The sequence below is a fragment of the Emys orbicularis genome, chromosome 13 (assembly GCF_028017835.1).
Source record: "Emys orbicularis isolate rEmyOrb1 chromosome 13, rEmyOrb1.hap1, whole genome shotgun sequence".
Lineage (NCBI taxonomy): Eukaryota > Metazoa > Chordata > Testudines > Emydidae > Emys > Emys orbicularis.
The window spans coordinates 18,768,025-18,786,160 of record NC_088695.1 but is presented as its reverse complement, the minus strand read 5'-3'; the positions used below and the strand labels follow the sequence as shown (position 1 = coordinate 18,786,160).

The 18,136-nt window shown below is 50.3% G+C and overlaps 1 protein-coding gene across 1 annotated transcript in view; it reads left to right on the top strand.

The window, feature by feature from the left end:
- LOC135887549 (zinc finger protein 436-like) overlaps positions 1–18,136 on the top strand; it is a 48,355-nt gene that overhangs the window by 23,042 nt on the left and 7,177 nt on the right. The window contains exon 6 of the mRNA XM_065415275.1: positions 17,273–17,746. Within this exon, the coding sequence (XP_065271347.1) occupies positions 17,273–17,746 (474 nt within the window). The remainder of the gene's footprint in view (positions 1–17,272; positions 17,747–18,136) is intronic.

Below are 18,136 nucleotides of genomic sequence, written 5' to 3'. Positions count from 1 at the left end.
CCCGATGGTTCCCGGAACCAAGTTGTTTAAATCACCCTTACAGTTGTATTACAATGTAGCACATAACATTGACTAGAAGAGGTCTCTTCCCCAGCATTGTCAGCCTGGGTGTCTGCCTGGGTTTCCGGGGCCATCTCCCGCTTTGTCTCTGCCTTGGAGTTTTGAGTGCCTGGCTGGCTGTGACAGTCTCCTTCTGCCTGGGGTCATGGTCACTTGGGTGCCTTTGGTGCAGTCCAGAACGTGCCAGGGCTCGGTGGTGTCCTCCTCAGCATAAACCCAGTCCAGGTCTGCATAGTTGGAACAGGTACTGCAACAGTGACTGGAAGTCTTGTTTCTGTGCCTGGTGTTTTTATAACTGCTCCTTTCCTTTGTTGGGGCACCGGGCCAAGTCCTATGAGTGCCCCGTCTCCTTCGTACGGTCTGATATCTGTTTGTAGATCTTTGCATTCTGGTGACTTCTGATGGGTCAGGACACGTGCCTCTCCCCAAAGGGCAAGAAAATCTAGGACCTCGGCATGGGACCTCCCAGAGCAGGGGTGGTCGAACTACAGTCCGGGAGCCACATCCAGCCCTTCAGATGTTTTAATCCGGCCCTCAAGCTCCCGCCAAGGAGCAGGGTCCAGGAGTTGTCCCGCTCCATGCCGTGGCTCCGCGCAGCTCCCGGAAGCAGCAGCATGTCTCCATTCCAGCTCCTACGCGTAGGGGCAGCCAGGGGCTCCACACGCTGCCCCTGCAGCTCCCATTGGCCAGGAACTGTGGCCAATGGGAGCTGCAGGGGCGGCGCCTGTGGACAGGGCAGCATGTGGAGCCCTCTGGCTGCCCCTATGCATAAGAGCCAGAGGGGGGACATGCCGCTGCTTCCAGGAACTGCTTGAAGTAAGCGCTGCCTGAAGCCTGCACCCCTGACCCCCTCCTGCACCCCAACCCCCTGCTCTAGCCCTGATCCCCCTCCTGCCCTCTGAGCCCCTCATTCTCAGCCCAGAGCACCCTCCTGCACCCCCAACCCCTCATTCCTAGCTCCACCACAAAGCCTGCACCCCCAGCTGGAGCCCTCACCCCCCACACACCCCAACCCCCTTCCCCAGCCCAGAGCCCTTTCCCACACCCAGAACTCCTAATTTCTGGCCCCACCCCAGAGCCCTCACCCCCTCCCACACCCCAACCCCCAATTTAATGAGCATTCATGGCCCGCCATACAATTTCCATACCCAGATGTGGCCCTTGGGCCAAAAAGTTTGCCCCCCCCCCATCCTAGAGGCACAGTGAATGGTTGCTATAACTAGTTGGTGATTCCAGGTGTGCAAAACTCCCCTGAGTTGCAATTGCAGAGGGGTGTACGTGGCTGCAGACCAGCATTTAAATGGGGGAGGTGACATCCGGTCAAGATGAACCCAGAGCAGTACATAGACAGACTGATCCAAGTGTACAGCAATGCAGTGAAATAGCAGTGGCAGGCCTGCTAGAATCAGAATAGTTCATTTGAAATGGAGATGTGTCAACACAAACCTTATTCCAGGATAATTCATTCTAAAATATAGTTAGTCTGCTTCCAAAGTCTCTCTATAAATCCATGGTATGCCCACATCTTAACTACTGCATGCAGATGTGGTCGCCCCATCTCAAAAAAGATATATTGGATTTGGAAAAGGCACAGAAAAGGGCAACAAAAATGATGAGGGGTATGGAACGGCTTCCGTATGAGGAGAGATTAATAAGACTGGGACTTTTCAGCTTGGAAAAGAGACGACTAAGCGGGATATGATAGAGGTTTATAAAATCATGACTGGTGTGGAAAAAGTAAGGAAGGAAGTGTTATTTACTCCTTCTCATAACACAAGAACTAGGGGTCACCAAATGAAATTAATAGGCAGCAGGTTTAAAACAAACAAAATTAAGTATTTCTTCACACAATACACAGTCAGTCTGTGGAATGCTTTGCCAGAGGATGTTGTGAAGGCCAAGACTATAACGGTTCAAAAAGGAACTAGATAAATTCATGGAGGCTAGGTCATCAATGGCTATTAGCCAAGATGAGTAGGAATGGTGTCCCTAGCTTCCGTTTGCCAGAAGCTGGGAATGGGCAACAGGGGATGGATCACTTGATGATTACCTGTTCTGTTCATTCCCTCTGAGGCACCTGGCATTGGCCACTGTTGGAAGACTGGATACTGGGCTAGATGAACTATTGGTCTGACCCAGTATGGCTGTTCTTATGCTTAATGTGGAATGAAATGCCACATACTTGGAAAAAAATAATTTTGTGCGTAGACACACAAAAAAATAGATAAAAAAAATCAGAAAAAAACTTTCATGACAGTGGTCTCTGGGGCTTAGGGAGAGGTAACGGAAGGCAGTATTGCAGTGGTTCTTTCTGTGGTTTTGCAAATACCAGAGGAAGGTTCAGCCTGCGTTTGCCGTGCCCTGAACAATAGTGCAGAGCTGTGCGGGCTCCATGCTTCTGTCGAAGATGATGGATAGTGTGAAGTCCCTCGCCGGTTCCTGGGATTTTTATAAAAGGCATGAAAATTATGGGATATGGGTGACATTTATGGAATGGAGAAAGTTGCATGATGGGAATTTGACCTCTTGCTCCCAGTTACCCCTGCATGACTCAATTCTGTTCCATCAGGCTTTGCCATAATTTCCCAATAGACAATGTGCTGGACAGCGAGTTGCACACCGGGATACTTATCCCTGATACGCCATGTGCAGGGCCGGCTCCAGCGTTTTTGCCGCCCCAAGTGGCGGGGAAAAAAAAAAAAAGCCAAGATCGGCGGCACTTTGGCTGCAGCTCTACCGCCGCCGCTTCATTGTTCGGCGGCAATTCGGCGACAGGTTCTTCCCTCCCAGAGGGACTGAGGGACCCGCCGCCAAATTGCCGCCGAAGAGCCGGACGTGCCGCCCCTTTCCGTTGGCCGCCTCAAGCACCTGCTTGCTGCGCTGGTGCCTGGAGCCGGCCCTGGCCATGTGCACCAAGACAAGCACTCCTGCTGAGCATGTGCAGTGCTGACCCAAGCAGCCAAGTATGCACATGCACGAGCGGCATACAGGAACTCCTCACTTACCGTCCTCCCACTTAACGTTGTTTCAAAGTTACGTCGCTGCTCCATTAGGGAACATACTTGTTTAAAGTCATGCAATGCTCCCTTATAGCGTTGTTTGGCTGACTTTACAAGGGAACATTGCACAAGTTCCTCTTCTCTGCCTCCTTCCCCTCCCTTCCTCCCTCCCTCCCAGTGCTTCCCCCACCACCAAACAGCTGTTTGGCGGTGCTTAGGACTTTCTGGGAGGGAGTGAGCGAGCGGGGAAGCTGCCCCCCTCCCCCAGCAGCTGGGGAAAGCACCGCTTCTCTCCGGCCGCTGGCTGCGCAGCTGCCCCTGCTCTTCCTGAGTCCTCCGGCCCGTGCTCGCAGGGCCGCATTCCGAAAGGGCCTTTAGAGCTGCAGGCCAGGGCCCCGGGGCCCCCTTAGCCCAGGGCCCTGCAGCCCCTAAAGCCCCTGTGTTCCTGGTGGCCCTGCCTGCGGGGGGAGGCAGCTCCCAGAATCGCGGCTCCCAGAATTGCGGCCATGGGGGCGGTGCCGTGCTGCGCAGAGCCACCTGCACACCCCCTGCACCAAACAGGAGCTGCCCCAGGTAAGTGCTCTGCACCTCCTGCCTGCCCCAGCCCTGATCCACCTCCCGCACCCCCACCCTGAGCGCCCTCCCACACCCTAACTCCCTCCCAGACCCTGCACACCCAGCCCTGAGCCCCAGGGGTAAGCCAGGGGCACCTCCCCACCACAGTACAGTACAGTACTGTACAGTATATAATGCCTTTTGTCTGCCCCAAAAAATTTCCTTGGAACCTAACCCCCCGCATTTACATTAAATCTTATGGGGAAATTGGATTCATTTAACATCGTTTCACTTAAAGTTGCATTTTTCAGGAACATAACTACAACATTAAGTGAGGAGTTACTGTACTAACTGCAGCAGCTTTATGCTGGCGTAAATTGCATCAGCAAAACTTGTAGAGTAGACATTGCCTTAGGTGCTGAACTGTATCAGGCAGGTGGGGCTTAGCATAGGCTACACGTTGGGGGGGGGGGCAATGCAGGGCCAAGTGCCCCCCCAGGTTTCTGCTCGGCCTGCCAGGTGTGCCTGCCTCCTGGCATGTTCGGCCCCTCTCCCTGGCAGACGGGCCTGGGCAGAGAGCAGAAGGGGTGGGACGGAGCCACTTCTCATGCAGGCTAAGGATGGGAGGCTGCTCTGGGTCACTGCTCTGTGTAGTGTGAAGGCTGCCTGTGAGAACCCAGCTGAGGAGGCTGTGGGCCCGCCCCCTCTGCTCCCCCCCCAGGCCCAGTAGCCAGGGAAAGGGGCCAAGCAAGCCTGAGCTTCCCATTCCCTCGGCATGTTTCCGGCTCACACGGCCCCTGTCCCAGGTAGCCGGGCCCAGGTGGGGAGCAGAGGGGGTGGGCCACTGCTGCCTCCCCAGCTGGGCTCCTGGAGCAGCCACCCTCAGCCCGCCTGGGCCCAGGGCCAGCTGCCAGGGAGAACAGCCAAGCAAGCTGGAAATGTGCTGGGGGCAGGCACAGCAGGAGAAGGACAGAGTCCCCCTCCCCCACAGGTTACTCTGATGGGGTGGGGAGAGCACGGCAGTCCCCAGGCTGGGTGCAGGGCAGGGTGTCACTGGGGAAGGTGCCGGGAGCTGGTTCCCTGGTCTCTGCTCAGCCGGAGGTAGGGGCATTGCCTGTGCCCCGCCCCTCCCTTGTCGAGGTGTCCGGGAGCTGCAGGGAAACACTGGTGCTGTCAGTCTCCCTGAGCCAGGGCTGGCCCCAGCCGGGCCCAGAGTCACGTGCTCCCTGATCTTGTGGCTGCCCAGGTCTATGGAGGTGGGGCTGGAAGTTCCTCCCGGAGGCGATGCATGGGGTGGTCACGTGTCCCCCCTTTACATTGTGCCCCCTCAGTATCAGGAGGCATGAGTTATCTATAGGGCTTAGGCATGGATGGCAGGTATCATAGGCAGTAGGCCGTGCCTTCCCAAACAGCCTAGCATGCCCCCGCCCATGCTTTGCCCCCAGGCAGGGCCAGCTCTAGGCACCAGCGTTCCAAGTATGTGCTTGGAGCGGCACTTCTCAAGGGGCGGCATTCAGGCTTTTGCTTCGGTGGCGGCACTCCGGCTTTTTTTTTTTTTTTGCTTCGGCGGCAGCACTCAGGGCTGGCTCCAGCATTTTTCCCGCCCCAAGCAGCAAAAAAAAAAAGCCACGATCGTGATCGGCGGCACTTTGGCGGCAGCTCTACCACCGCCGCTTCATTCTTCGGCGGCAATTCAGTGGCCGGTCCTTCCCTCCGAGAGGGAGTGAGGGACCTGCCGCCGAATTGCCGCCGAAGAGCCAGACGTGCCGCCCCTCTCCATTGGCCGCCCCAGGCACCTGCTTGTTGCTGCGCTTGGTGCCTGGAGCCGGCCCTGGCGGCACTCCGGCTTTTTTTTTTTGCTTGGGGCAGCAAAAAACCTGGAGCCGGCCCTGCCCCCAGGCCAGGTTCCGCTGCGGTCTAGAGCTCTGCCTTGGCTGGCCTACCTCCGGCAGGGAGTCAGGATGGCTGGGGCTGGGGCTGCGCCGCCCGGCGCACCGGGGCTGGCTGCGTTGCCTAGAGCACTGGGGCTGGGGCCGGGGTCTGTGGTGGGGATGTACTATCAGCTCCTGCGGGGAAGAGGGGGCAGATAGGGAGGGGAAGGGCCTTGGGCTGGAGGGGCAGGTCTGGGGACTAGCCTCCCCCAATGGCAGGATGACAGGCCACCCATGTGCTTAGGACAGACCCTTCTCATCAGGATTTCCCATTGGCAAGCTTAGGCTTCTCCCCACTTAGCTCACTGGCTTTTGTGGACTGAATTCTAAGGCTCCTCTCTTTCCTCATTCATTGTATAGACTAGGTCCTAGGCACTTGAGTCAGGTTTTGTGGGTCTCACCACTGTTCCTGTGACTTTCTAGGCATCAGAAAATTTGGTATTGCAACACTCAGCATCACAACGTCTAAGTCCCTTGGTGAATCTAGCCCTTAGGTCTTTTCCTCACTGCTAAGAAAGGTAATTGTTTTGTTTTGTTTTGTTTTGTTTTGTATAGAACTACAAATTCTGTGTTGAAAACTTGTTCACTATATGTAACAGAGACAATGTGAGGAAGTCTGCACAAGGAACAATGGTCGATTTTCTGCCTGGACAGCTTGTCTTTCGAAGGTGTTCGTATTTCAAATACTGTTTACAATGCTTTGCACCATTTTTGGAGTTTTGTGTGCATTACGTTTGTTTGCTATAGAAACTGTGTGGCCTAATCTACAATCGAAAGAGACTAATCAAGAAATAACTATGCCTTCTCTCAGGGGTTTACATACAACAGCCCTGAGGTTTCATGCTCTAGAATGCTTTTCCAAAAAAACCCCCCCAACCTTTCTTTATTTGTGTCCAAATTAAAAATAGAGAGTTCACATTGGTAGCAAAATGTGACAGGAGGGGGCCGCCCTTCACAGTTTGATACCCATGGACCAGAAGGCGGGGAACGGCAGAGGTAGCAAATTATGGCATGTATAACTCTCCCCATTAGTCACAATTTGCTACTCCTGGGCTAGGAGATGGGATGCTGGAGTAGCAAATTTCGACAGGAATATCCGTCTCAATTTGCTTCCCCTGCACTACACGATGGGACAGAAGACAGTGGCAGCAAGGGCGCAGCAAAAGAAAATAGCTAGTTGTCAGTAACTGCTAGAAGTAACAAACTGGGTCAGAAGGGGGCAGTTTGTAAGTTACCCCATGGCTCCTCTGCAACCAGGATGAGTGGGGGGAACACGGAGGAGCTTCTCCATGGTTGTGCCAGGGCCCCTCCTAGGGTGTTTGTGACACTCGGTGAATGCGAGTCTGGATGGGGAGGGGAAAAGGCCCTCCTCGGCTTGGATGGAAGAAAAGAAATGCAGATCCCTGGCTGTGAGGGGGGTACACCCAGCAGGGTCGGGGTGGGAGTGAGAGAGCAGGACTGTGGCGCGGGGGGTGTTGTGTGGAGGAGCTGGGAGTCAGGACGCCTGGGTTCTTCTAGCCAAAGGCGAGCTCCAGTTTGGGAAAGTCCCGGGTCCCACAGAGAGTGTTGTTGCAGGCGGGGCTGGTGTTGAGGGACACGGGAAGGGGCTGTATCAGCTGACAGCTGGCTGGTGGTGCTGGGAGGAAGGAAGTGGGAGATGGGAAAAGCGGAGTCAGAGATCTTGTGCGGCAGCTGCTGTCCCTGGATTTGAGTGGTCAGCAATCAGGGCTCTTGGAAGCCGGGACTGAGCAGCTGCTGCTCCCACACGGGGTCTGGGCCCGGGAGAGACCTGCATTACAGCCCCCTCTGTGCCCAGCAGAGATGGGGACTTTCTCCAGTGACTGGAACTAGCCCCCCTGTGGGCAGCCCCGGGCTCTGCCGACATCCTGAGCTGGAGACTGCAGGTGATGGGGACAGGGCTGGGGATGGGCTGGAAAGTGACTCTCTGTACAAAGGATCCCCGGGGAGTAGGGTGACCAGACAGCAAGTGTGAAAAATCGGGATGGGGGTGGGGGGTAATAGGAGGCTATATAAGAAAAAGACCCAAAAATCGGGACTGTCCCTATAAAATCGGGACATCTGGTCACCCTACCGGGGAGCCTCAGACCTTGCAGCCCCCGGGAACCTGCTCCCTGGTTGTGAATGCACCCGGGGGAGGAATATGAGTTACCTTAACAGCAAGGGAGCCAATTTCCTCCACTCCTCTCAGAATCTGCTTGTTGTTGCTGCCAGCTCTTGTGATTTTATTGAGAGTCTTTAGGTAATTGGTGCTTTTTCTTAAAGCCATTGATTTGGTGAGCATCTCAGCTTTCACCCCCAAAAAAGTTTCTAGCCCTCAGGTTTGAAAACATGACCTGAGTGTAACCTTAGGGGTCAGAAGCCAGAAAGCAAAACACATTTATTATTAAACACCCCTCCCCTCATGTTTATAAGCCTATCTCATTATTTGTTATTATTTATTTTATTATTATTTTTGTCCCGACTAGTGATTTTTCAAAGTTTGAGGTTGGCAGTGTTGTCTGCTCCAGGAACTAAACCGGAGAGGAGATTGCAGAGGGGTTCCAGGGAAACCATACATATTTGATGGAGAAAGCAAGCAGAATTTGTGTTTTTTAGGAAAGAAAGAGTTGTGAGGATAACTACATTAAAGATTGTGAGGTGCAACTCGGCCTCCACTCTAGACCCCAGATAAGTACAAAAGGCCACAGACTCCTATAAATAACCATTTGAAAACTACAAGGAGTCCGGTGGCACCTTAAAGACTAACAGATTTATTTGGGCATAAGTTTTTGTGGGTAAAAAACCTCACTTCTTCAGATGCATGGAGTGAAAATTACAGAATGAAATGAATAGGCAGCAGGGTTAAAACAAACAAAAGTCAGACTGTGGAACTCTTTGCCAGCGGATATTATGAAGGCCAGGACTATAACAGGGTTCAAAAAAGAACTAGATAAGTTCATGGAGGATAGGTCCATCAATGGCTATCAGCCAGGATGGGCAGGGATGGTGTCCCTAATCTCTGTTTGCCAGAAGCTGGGAATGGGTGACAGGGGATGGATCACTTGATGATTACCTGTTCTGTTCATTCCCTCTGGGGCACCTGGCATTGGCCACTGTTGGAAGACAGGATAGATGGATTGTTGGTCTGACCCAGTATGGCCGTTCTTATGTTCTTATTTCTGGCGGCTGTGAGCACCCCAGGATCTCACATTGCCTGGAAACTAACTTGTAAATTTCCCCCTATTCAACATGACCCTCAGTTCCCATTCCTGTTATGAAAGCTGAAGCCAAGCTGCCCCAAGGAGAGGTGGTGGCATTTCTATGCATAAGGATGGGGAGCAGAAAGAAAATTGAAGAGCTGCAGGATGCTGAGGGGGCATATAAAGATGTCAGGCAGGAAGAGGCTGAGAGAGGCCTTGGGAAGTAGAGGATACAGAAGGGACACTGACAGAATAAAGGGAATCATCATGCAGGAGGATAAGGCGGGGAAACATGAATGTGCGGGGGAGGAGCAGGGGACGATGAGGTGGCCACAGAAATCAGGTTGGCAGAAAGGGAAAATGAAGGGTAGGATACTGTGAAGGGAAATGAGGGACGAGGAGACTGAGTGTGGAAGGAGACCAGATGGGGAAGGTAGAGAGATAGGGTAGTGATAAGTGAAGAAAGTGGGGAGGGATACCATGGCAGCTCCCCCACCCCAGGGGATAGAAGCTAAGGCAGTGGTCCCCAAACTTTTCACAGTTGCACCCCCCTTACCCCCTGTCTGCAACCTCTCCTCCCCCCGGGGAGCTGGGACATGTCTGGGGGTGGGGGGCACAGACAGGGGTAAGGACACAGAGGCTGAGGCCAGAGCTGTGAGCAGGTCTGGGGCTGGGAACAGAGCCAGGACCAGGGGCCGAGGCTGGGGGTGGAACTGGGGGTGGGGTTGGGGCCAGGAGGAGCGGAAACCTTAGCTGGGCCACTGTTGGGGGCTGGGGCTGGGGCTGGGGCTGGGGCTGGGGCCGGAGCAGAGCTGGTGGCGGAGTGGGGTTGGGTGGCGCTCCTGCCCCACCCCCTGTGTGGGCTAGTTCAGACCCTGCTGCATCCCCCTGAATATTCCTCCATGCTCCCCTTGAGGGGCACGCCCCACAGTTTGGGGACCTGTGAGCTAAGGGATGTCCCCTGAAAACAACCATTGGGAAATTTAGAACCTGACATGCTCAAACATGCTTTGCGGGTGGGCATCTTCCCTCCAAAGTCTCAAAAATCTAGAAGGCAAATTGCCACCTCCTCCCCCGGCCTCTCCTCCAAATGATTATGGCTTAAGCCAAATTCGTGATTTTGAAGACTGACTCCTGAATGCTGAATATCCGGGGTGGGCAATATTAAAATAGGTCTTGGCCTCATCCCTCCTGGGCCACATGTCCAGGTCACATTCTGGTCTCAGTTAAATTCTGGTGTCAGTCCAGATTCATGGCAAGGAAGGACAGAGGCTGACTCCAGATCTGGAGGAGATGAGATCTGTGTCCGTCCTGAGGTGGGGAAGAGGAAGGAGGCTATTTCATTTGCTTCTGCCACTGGAGGGCTCTGGTTATTATACAGGGAGGAGAGATGCAGGTTTCTTGGGGTCTTTATTTCCTGGGTCAAATACTGAGATGCTGCTGCTGGCTCCTGCTCCATTCCTGGTCATCCAGGAGCCCGGGCTGAGCCACTGCTGCTCCCCAGCGGGATCTGTGCAGGGAGAGACCTGCATTAACCCCCCTCTGTGCCCAGCCGGGGGGACTTTCTGCGGTGGCTGGAACCAGCCCCTGGGGCAGCCCCGGGATCTGCCGACACCAGCCCCTGAGCCAGAGCCTGGAGGTGAGGGGAGAGACCTGGGGGAAAGGGCTGGGGCCAGGCAGGAAAGTGGCTCTGCACCTTGACCCATCTCTGCTCCCCATGGGTCTTCCCTGGCTTAGCAGCTGTAAGGAAGCAGCAGAAGGGCTTGCCCCATTGCACAGGGCTGCAGGCCCCTATGCAGGATTAGGGGCCTCAGGGTGACTAGTGGGGGGTCCCCAGGGAGGACTGGCTGAAATCACCTCAGCACCACAACAGAGGCAGCCAGCAGCACGACCCAGAGCATTCCCCCACACACACACACATTCTGCCCAGAAGGAGAGCATCTGGGGGGGACGCACCAGGAGAACACATGTGGGGCAAAGGGGCAGTCTGTGATAGCAGGAGCCAAAGGAGGAAGGGTAGCGTGTCCCCCCAGGAGCGCGGGGACCAGGCAGAGGCAGGAACTGGCTTTTCCTCTCCCTGCTCCTCACCTTCTCCCCAGAAAAGTCAATCTGTCCCGGGGTGCTGCAGGGAATGGAGCTGGACAGGGCTGTGAGTCGGGAATGTCCCATTCCCCCCCCCCATTTCCCCCTCCCCGATTGCTTCTGCTGCCCCTTCCAGTCTCTCTGTCCTCCTCCTTTCCCCTCTACCCTCCCCTTCTGGCTGGGAGACCTATTGTCCCATTCCTGGGGGTGTTTCCTTTCCCATAGCTGGATTGGTTTCTGCTCTTGGTAACAAATGCCATTTGGATCTAGTGTGACCGGATAGCAAGTGTGAAAAATTGGGATGGCGGAGGAGGAAAATTGGGATGGCGGAGGAGGTGGGCGGGGGGGGGGGGGTGTAACAGTAGGCACCTATATAAGACAAAGCCCCAAGTATCAGGACCGTCCCTATAAAATCAGGACATCTGACCACCTTATTTGGATCCAAACTTTCTGGCTCTAGTCTTTGGGAGGGTCGGGGGGGACCAGTTTCTCTAGCTATGACACAGACCTGGCATTGTAAGGGTTACGGTACCCAACATGCGCTATGCTTAATCTCACAGCTGGGATTCCGATGGAAGGGAAGGATTTTTTTTTAAAGTGGAATGAATATAAATTAACAATCCCTAGGGTCAATCTGCTATAACAACGCCCTCCTCATGTAGTTAGTCCATGTGTCAGCCTCTGGGGGGGGGGTTCTGAGCATTGGGAGCAATGACTGAAACTAATGGGGGGGTTTTGTGGGGGAGGGGGGGTTCAGAGCTGGCACTCTGGGTATGTTGAGTGACTGGAGCTGGGGAAGCTGGGGGCAATGTCTGAATTTTAATATTTTGTGTACATCTATAGAAGTGGTTCTCAACCTTTCCAGGCTACTGTACCCTTTTCAGGAGTCTGATTTGTCTTGTGTATCCCCAAGTTTCACCTCACTTAAAAACGACTTGCTTACAAAATCAGACGTAAAAATATGAAAGTGTCACACAGCACACGGTTACTGAAAAATTGCTTCCTTTCTCATTTTTACCATATAATTATAAAATAAATCAATTTGAAATATAAATATTGTATTTACTTTTCTGTGTATAGTACATAGAGCAGTATAAACAAGTCACTGTCTGTATGAAATTTTAGTTTGTACTGACTTTACTAGGGCTTATTATATAGTCTGTTGTGAAACTAGGCAAATATCTAGATAAGTTGATGTACCCCCTGGAAGACCTCTGCGTACCCCCAGAGGTATGTGTACCCCTGGTTGAGAACCACTGCCCTATAGTGTGGGGGATATTTGCAGCTGGGGGTTGGGCCTCTGGCGACAAGGTGGGTTCTGTTTTTATTCGTTTCCCTTTTCACACCTGCCTTGCTGAGGTTGGACTGCAATGGAGACAAAGTCTAAGGGCCACATCCTGCTCTGGGTGTGAATCCCAGGGACGCTGCATGGGCAGCTGCAACACAGGAAATCTGCCAGCTGTGAGAGCGTTTGTAGTCATTTGTAAATATATATATAAAATCTCCCCCCTCCCTGATTCTTCCAGGAGGGGCTGCAAGAGCATCTGTGCTGTGCGAGAAACGAGCAAAGAGAAGCCAAAGATGACAAGAAGAGGCAAAGAGCGGAATGGCTGGTGGGTGCTCAGAGTCATTCTCCCCACCCCGGCACCGAGGTTTGCCTGGGATCAGAGTGCCTGGAGTGATGTGGCAACCGCAAGGACCCTCTGCCGGCCTCAGCCAGGAAACCATCCCCACTGGAATCCAGGGAGGAGGGTGGGGTCAAGCACGTGGAGGGTATCATGATGCTCTTGGGGAACATTTGCCAGTGTATGGGACTTGTCTATGAACTGGCCCAGAGAGACCCTGCCCAGAGGCTGCTCAGATATTATAGTGGCTGGGATTTCTCTGGAGTGCCTAGGGAAGATGGGGAGAGAGGAGAGAAAATGTGGGCTGACTGGATGGAGATTTTTGGCTCAGTGCAAGTTGTTGAGGTTTTTGTGCTGTTGCCATTTGTCCCTGTCCTGGGCCCTCCATCCTTCCTGTTCTAAGTGAACTTCCCATCATGCACCACTAGGGACTCTGGGTTCTAGCCAATATCTCCCCCATCTGCTGGGAGGCACATGTAGGATATTCCCCTGGTTACCTTGCCACCCTCTTCCTGTAATTGCAGAAACAGACAGAAGCCAAGAGGCAGAAAATCATCCAGGAGTGGAAGAAGCTATGTGGGTTTCTGCAGGAGCAGCTTCCTGCTGTCCTAGCTGGAAGAGCTAGACAGAGCAATTGTCAAGAGAGGGGATGAGAGGATCTCTGAACTGTCCCTGGAGATTTCCCTGCTCAGTGAAATGGGAGAAGAGAATGGATAGGAGCCGCTGAGCCAATCCGTACAGGTGAGACTGTGCCACTGTAATGATAATACACAGTATTTCTTTTCCGAAACTTTTTATTAAGGCAAAGATACAATAAAATATTAACTTCCTTTATCATACATGACTTATTCAGCATCATGTTAATATTCAAAGAACCTGGCTAAAGATTCTGACTCGTCAACTGACAAGCCCTCCTCCTCTGAGTACGCTACAAAGGATGACCACATTTCTAAACACCTATCCTCTTTTTGGCACTTCTTTTGTGTACGTACTTGGTGTGAAAGCTGTTCCATTACAAGAAGAGTCCATATTTTACAATACCACAATTCCATAGGACGAGAAGTCACATTTTTCCAATAATAAGCAACACTTAGCCTTGCTGCTAACCATAAAAAAAAGAAATTAATTTGTCATTCTTTTTAAAATGTACATCCTTTACTGGACTGTAAGGAAGCAGGTCAGGAGATCTCTGGGAAGCTGTCATTTTGTTATAAGATGAATCTCTTTAATAATTGCCTCCCCAAACTGTCTAGTTCCTGGACACAACCACCATATGTGCAAGTATGTTCCCTTTTCCCCACCACAGTGCATCCCTAGCAGTAAAAATATGATTGAGCTTAACTTGAGTCAAATGCCATCTATACAGTAATTTATAAAAATCTTTGTGAGCTACACAAATTGAAGATGTATATGTATATTCCCTTTCCCACTCAATCAATATCAATATCTTTGCCCATATCCCTCTCCCATCTTTTTATCTGGGTTGTTTTCCTATCAACATCTTTTTCAATCAAAATTGTATATATCTTAGAAATTAAACCTTTTGTTCCAGGTTCCTCCTGGATTAACTCCTCAAATGTGGTCAAAGGTCTACATAGAGACATCTTGTATCCAGATTTCACAATAGAATGTTTGATTTGTAAATATTGAAAATATGGGATCTTAATTATTATTAGCTATCTCTTGGTATGATTTCAAATCGGGATCCAGGAACAGCTGTCCAAACTAAGTAATCTCAGCTCTTACCCACAATGCGTAGTCACTTTGATATTTCCTAGTGATAAATTCGTGACTAGTAATAAAAGTAGCTAAGGGAGAGGGCCTCAGGTAAAGGAATTTTTAAAAAGTTGCCCAAAGCTGCAAAGTTGGCCTGGATGAATGGGTGATTTTTTATTTTTGGTGACCTACATTTCTTTGTAACCCAACAGTTACTATCAATAGCTATATTTGGGCTCTTGTCTTGTTCGAGTTTTACCCAGCGTTTGAATGGTCTATTGTTAATGCAATTGATCATGTCTTTCAATTTTGATGCATAATAATAATAAGCCAAATTAGGGAAAGCTACTGAATAAACCTACACAGTTGGGTGGACTACTTTAGAACTCCCCCTTTGTCTTGTATGTTTCCATATGAATTTTAACAGTGCATCCTCCCATGTTTTTAAAGCATGTCACGGATACCAACTGGGATGTACTGAAACAAAAATAACAACTTTGAGAGGACATTCATCTTTTATGAGGCTACCCCACCTAGCCAAGAAATTTAATATTTGTTCAATTTCTCCAACTCTTATGTTGTTGTTTTTTCCCCACAATGGAAGGTTGTTTGCCTTAAAAAAAGATTTTACAATATTTATTCCTAAATATTTTAAATATGTCTTTACCCATTTAAATTTATGTCGCTGACAGCAGTTTGTTTTGTCCCTTTCAGGAATATTAATTCCTAAAATTTCAGATTTATCATAGTGTATTTTGAAGCCCGATACCTGCCCAAATTCCAAAGTCAATTCTGTTCTATCATTTTTAATGATGCTTCTGGATCCTGCAAATATAACAAGATATTATCAGACTACAAAGCTATTTTTGTGTTCTAATCCAGAAGACATTTTGATGCTCTTTACCAAGAGCTTGTTTCTTACATTTATGGCAAACGGCTCCATTGCCAGAGCAAAGAGGGTGAATAAGGGACAATTCTGTCCCTTACCCCAGGACAAATTAAAAGTTGCGGATTGATGATCATTAGCCAAGGCAGACGCACGAGGATGAGTATACAGGGCCAATATGCCTGTAGAAAACTCATTTCCAAAACCAAACCTTACCAAAATATGTCTGATGTATTCCCCTCCAGCCAGTTGAATGCTTTCTCACCATCCAAACAAAGCAGCACACAGGAAAAATTGCTAGAATTAACATTATAAATGAAGGCTAGATTGATAGATTTATATTAGACCTAATTTCTGATACACCAATTTTGGTTCATTGATTTCTGGTCTCACACTGCTGTTGTTTGCTGGGCATGATTTTAACACAGTCCTTGAGTTATATCAGTAGCCTTTTTTGTTTGGATTAATTCAGTCTTCCTGTCTCTCTTTTGCATCTTTTCCCATCAATGTTTGTTATTATAGGTTACTGTGACATTTTATGAACTTTCACTCACTTTTCACAGTTAAGCTCACAATTAGGGTAAATTATCACAACAGGGGATGACATGTGCCAGCACATTGCACAGGAATAAACTTTTGCGTTGGACAGTGGCATGTCCCAGCTGCTTCAGAACTGTCCAAGAGTCACAGTAACAAGATCTCTGACTACATACACATTTTCAAATATCAATAACTAGGGCCCTACCAATTTCACGGCCGTGAAAAACGAGTCACACAGACTGTGAAATAAGCCCTTCCCTGTGAAATCCGATCTCTCCCTGCTGCTTGGAGCACTCCAGCCAGGGGGTCCTTGCTCCAGCTGGGCTGGGGAGGGACAGGACTTGTTCATCCCCTGCACGGCCGCTCTCGGGGGGAGTTCATACCCACCACCACCTCCAGGAACCTCCTGCGGCTGCAGGAAGCTCCACGGTTTCTGCCTTCAGAGTTCAGCTGAGGGTGGCAATCCTGTGAACCCCCTACAACAGGTTTGCAATCCCCCTACAATCCCATTTTGGGTCAGGGCCCCCATGGTTACAACACCGTGAAATTTCAGATTTAAACATCTGAAAACGTGAAATTTACCAATTTGGTAGGGCCCTATCAATAACTTTATTCAAATTAAGAGGCAGATACACCATGTGAGAGTGGGTTTTGTTTACTATAAATTGTTAGAAAATTCAATCCCACTTATTTTGTTGAAATTTTTAAAAAATTAAACTTGCATTGATGAGGGTTTTGTTTGTTTGTTTGTTTTAAATCTTGGCCTTTTGAATAAGAAATTGGGAATAAGGAACCAACCTTAACCTGTGGAATATTCTTTGCATTCGTAATTCACCCTCATCTCACTTGTTTACTTTCTCCTGTAACAGGATTTCTTCTTCCCAAACCTGACATGATCTCCAAGGTGGAACAAGGGAAAATGCTGTGGGTCCCAGATCTCCAGGGCTCCAAGGAGAGGGAGATCTTGAGAGGTACCTGTGCAGATGAGGAGTCCTTTAAACCGACTCAGAAACAATTCTTGAATGATGGAAACAGCTTGGATTCCCCAAAACGCCTCTTTAGCTGCCCCACTTCTGGATTGTACCCAGCAGGTGTTGTATCCTCATGGCAGACGTCACTCATGTCTTCACACCCACCATCACTGACACCTGGCAGCACCTCCTTGCCACCTGAGATAGGATCCTCTCTATTCTCTGGGAAAAAATTATGGAGATTCTGATTTTTTTTTTGATCTCCCAACAGTTCATTTCATTTGTGTCTCCCCCCACACATCCACCACCCCATTTGCTCTGCCCCTTTCTGAGGTTTCCCTCCCTCCCTTTCCCCACCCTCCTGGCACAGGGAATGACTCGCGTCTGGATTCTCTTTCTATCCCAGCAGGTGATGGGATGATGAGAAAGTACGAGGAGGAGAATCCCCAGCAGGAAGATCCTGAGCAAGTGGAACAACACTGGACATTACTGGGAAGATCTCAAGGGAACGTGTCCTCGAGTCCTGAGCAGGAAGCAGCTTGTGAGAATGAGCACAGGCCAGAGAACCATCAGGATAACCTCCCAGTGCAAGAAGTAGGTAAATCTGTTCATTATGGGGGAGGTTGCAAGGACCTTGAGAGAACAACAGTCCAGCAGAGAATCTTCATGGGAGAGAGAAAAACCACATGTACCGAGTGTGGGAAAAGCTTCAAACGGAGCTCAGACTTAACTAGACATGAGAGAATCCACACAGGAGAGAGACCCTATAGCTGTCCCAACTGTGGGAAAAGCTTCAACAATAGCTCAGCCCTTACTTTACATCTGAAAACCCACACAGGAGAGAAACCGTATAAGTGCCTCAACTGTGGGAAAAACTTCACTCGCAGCTCACGCCTCATCGAACATCAGAGAGTCCACACAGGAGAGAAACCCTATAAATGCCTCGACTGCGGGAAAAGTTTCAGTGTGAACTCAGCCCTCATTAGACATCAGAGAGTGCACACAGGAGAGAAGCCTTATAAATGCCCTGACTGTGAGAAAAGCTTCAATGTGAGTTCATCCCTTAAAACACATCGGAGAATCCATACGGGCGAGAGACCCTATAGATGCCCCGACTGTGGGAAAAACTTCAAGGAGAGATCAAGCCTTATTAACCATGAGAGAATCCACACAGGAGAGAGACCCTTTAAATGCCCCGACTGTGGGAAAAGCTTCAACCAGATCTCAGCCCTTCTTCTACATCAGAGACTCCACACAGAAGAGAGACCCTATAAATGCCCCGATTGTGGGAAAAACTTCCGTGTGAGCTCAGCCCTCATTAGACATCGGAGAATTCACACAGGCGAGAAACCATATAAATGCCTTGAATGTGGGAAAAGCTTCAATGTGATTTCATCCCTTTGTACACATCGGAAAATTCACGCGGGAGAGAAACCATATAAATGCTCCGACTGTGGGAAAAGCTTCAATATTAGTTCGTCCCTTATCACACATCAAAGAATCCATACAGAAGAGAGACCCTATAAGTGCTCCAGCTGTGGGAAAAGCTTTAATATTAGCTCATCCCTGAT